Raw genomic sequence first — 2,298 nt, forward strand, 5'->3', positions numbered from 1 at the left:
GTTTCCCAGGTAGGGTCCGGGGGGTCGCTGGCGGGGGGCTGTCGTGGTCCCGGGCAGTGTCCCGGACCCGGCAGTCTGCTCGGACGAGGGGTGCTTCAGGGGAATAACGACCCCTGTCGCGCCCTGTGCCGGGGGGCCCGCGCGATAGCCCACGTTTCCTAGCGCGGACTACCCCCCGGCGGTAGAAGTGCCCACGCTGGTCGCCACGGCGGGCGGGGTGAAGGGGTGGAGGGCTTCCCCCGACACTTCCGTCCGTCCGTGGGGCCCCCCGCTTTGGCAAGCACGCGCGAGGTGTCCGCATTGTCGGAGGTGCGGAACCCCCTGAAAACCCCCCTCGCGGGGGGTGTGTAGGGGGGCCAGAGCCCAGTGGCGGGGTGCGCGTATTCCCCCCTTCCTGTGGCATATGCCGACTCCCCCGGGTGAACTCGGGGGCCCGGGCCGCGGCCGGCGTCCGTGGTCATGTCTCGCGGTCGGTCGTGGCTCAGTGGGGTCAGTATACCCTGGTCGGCGGAGCCTCGCGCGGAATGAGGATTAAACAAAAATGGAGTCTACAAACACATTTTTTGACGCGTTGGGAGGAGAGGAGGAGGAGGCGAGCGCAACACCACGAATACCAGTGGTGGTCGTGCAGAGGTTGCAGGATGGTGGGACGGGCGAACACCAGCCCGGGCCATTGAAGCCATCCGGTCCCACAGCGGTGAGCGTCGAGAACGTCACCCTGGACGCGGGCAAATTGGGGGGCCTGTACGAGCCCGGCCCAAAATCCTCCAAGGTCCGGAGGAGAAGAAAGAGGGACACCCGAAGGATGAGATCCGACCCCTACGGGCAGGAGTACTTGGCCGAGGAGGAGGAGAGGGGACGCCGAGTGGGCCTGGCCAGCAAGGTCAAAAAAACTAAGGGCTCCCCCTCCCCCACTCCGAGGGACACGGCCGGTGAGGAGGGAGAGACGGCGTCGAGCGTGGCGGAGAGCGAGGCCATCTCCTTCTTCACAGAGGACTCCGACGAAGTCACCGCCCGTTGCACGGACCCCGAGGGGGGGGGAGGACTCTGACGCTAGCGTCAGATCCCGCGTGTCCCTCTCGGGGGCCATAAAGCGGAGCAAGAGCGGTAGAAGGGGTTACGCCAAACAGAGGCGACCCCTGAATCCCTCCAGCGAGGAGGATGAAGATCTCCTCCCCAAAAGAAAGGACAAGAGGGGCAGGTCCATTACAACGGGCGAGGGCGTCGAAATGGCCGGGAAGAAGGAGGCCGCGAAGAGGGAGCTGCGGGATATCGAGAATATCCTGCAGGGTATCTACGACCCTAGGAAGTTCGAGGGCGTAGAAAGGAAGAAAAAGGTGAGGGAGTTGCAGGAACAGATCCCCCAACTCCCCACCCGGGATCTTGTTGCCAAGGTGATAAAATACAGCAGCAAGATCGATGAGGCGGCCAAGAGGAGCCAAAATTTGAAAGGCACCTTCGTTGGCCTCATAAGGGACGGGGCCCTGTATACCAGGGTCGCCGTGGATGCCCTGTCCACAAGGCTGAGGGGGGAGGCGAGTGAGAGAGAAGAGCAGATGAGGGAGGAGCTGGCTTCCCTCAAAGCTCAGGTCGCCGGCCTCCTGAGGGAGAAGGAGGAGCGAGACCGGAGAAGGATGCCGCCGCCGCCCCCCCCCGGCCCTCTACTGGCGGGACGGCACGCCACCCCGCCGGAAGAGAATGTAAGGGAGGAGGAAATGCCGGAGGTGGGCGACGACAGCCTACCGACGGAGACTCCTCCCCCCGGGGAAAGAGCGGCCGCTCCTCCCCCTGAGAAGAGGACCTGGGACGTCGTCACGCCGAGTGCGGCTGGCACGTCCCGGGCCTCGACATCAAGAGCGGCACGCTCGAGAACGAGGAAGGAGAGGTCCGTTTCAAGGAAAAGGGCCAACCCGGAAACCTCTGCGAAGGATCCCCCTCGGCCTCCCCCCCGTGCCCCGCAGCAAAACGCGGGGAAGCCCCTGACAGGTATGGCGGGGAACATCACGGGGGAGGAGATCGAGAGGAGGATGGAGGAGATCGTCGGTCGATCTCAACAGGAGATCGACCAGCGCCTCCAACGCATGGAGGAGATGATCAGGACCCTGGTCGACGGCGGGGCCCGTGATAGCGGCCCTGCGGCGGACCCCACCGCCCCTCGAAAGGGGGGAGGGGGCGCCGTTAGGGACCGCCCGGTTCCCGGGACCAACCAGGGAAAGGGATCTAAGGGAAGCAAAGATCCCCCAAAGGAGGCAGCGAACGCTGTAGGGGGGTAGACCAAAAAGAAGAACAAGAAGAAGG

General features: G+C 64.8%; 1 protein-coding gene across 1 annotated transcript; it reads left to right on the forward strand.

Annotated features, from left to right (window-relative positions):
• The first annotated feature begins 1,229 nt into the window (after positions 1–1,229).
• Positions 1,230–2,273, forward strand: LOC105562048 (serine/arginine repetitive matrix protein 1-like). Its single transcript, XM_012012553.1, has one exon. It carries the CDS (start codon positions 1,230–1,232, stop codon positions 2,271–2,273), a length of 1,044 nt encoding a protein of 347 aa, XP_011867943.1.
• Positions 2,274–2,298: the final 25 nt, after the last annotated feature.

This window comes from Vollenhovia emeryi, unplaced genomic scaffold (assembly GCF_000949405.1).
Source record: "Vollenhovia emeryi isolate VEMERY1.0 unplaced genomic scaffold, V.emery_V1.0 DF945050.1, whole genome shotgun sequence".
In the NCBI taxonomy this organism is placed as follows: Eukaryota; Metazoa; Arthropoda; class Insecta; order Hymenoptera; family Formicidae; genus Vollenhovia; species Vollenhovia emeryi.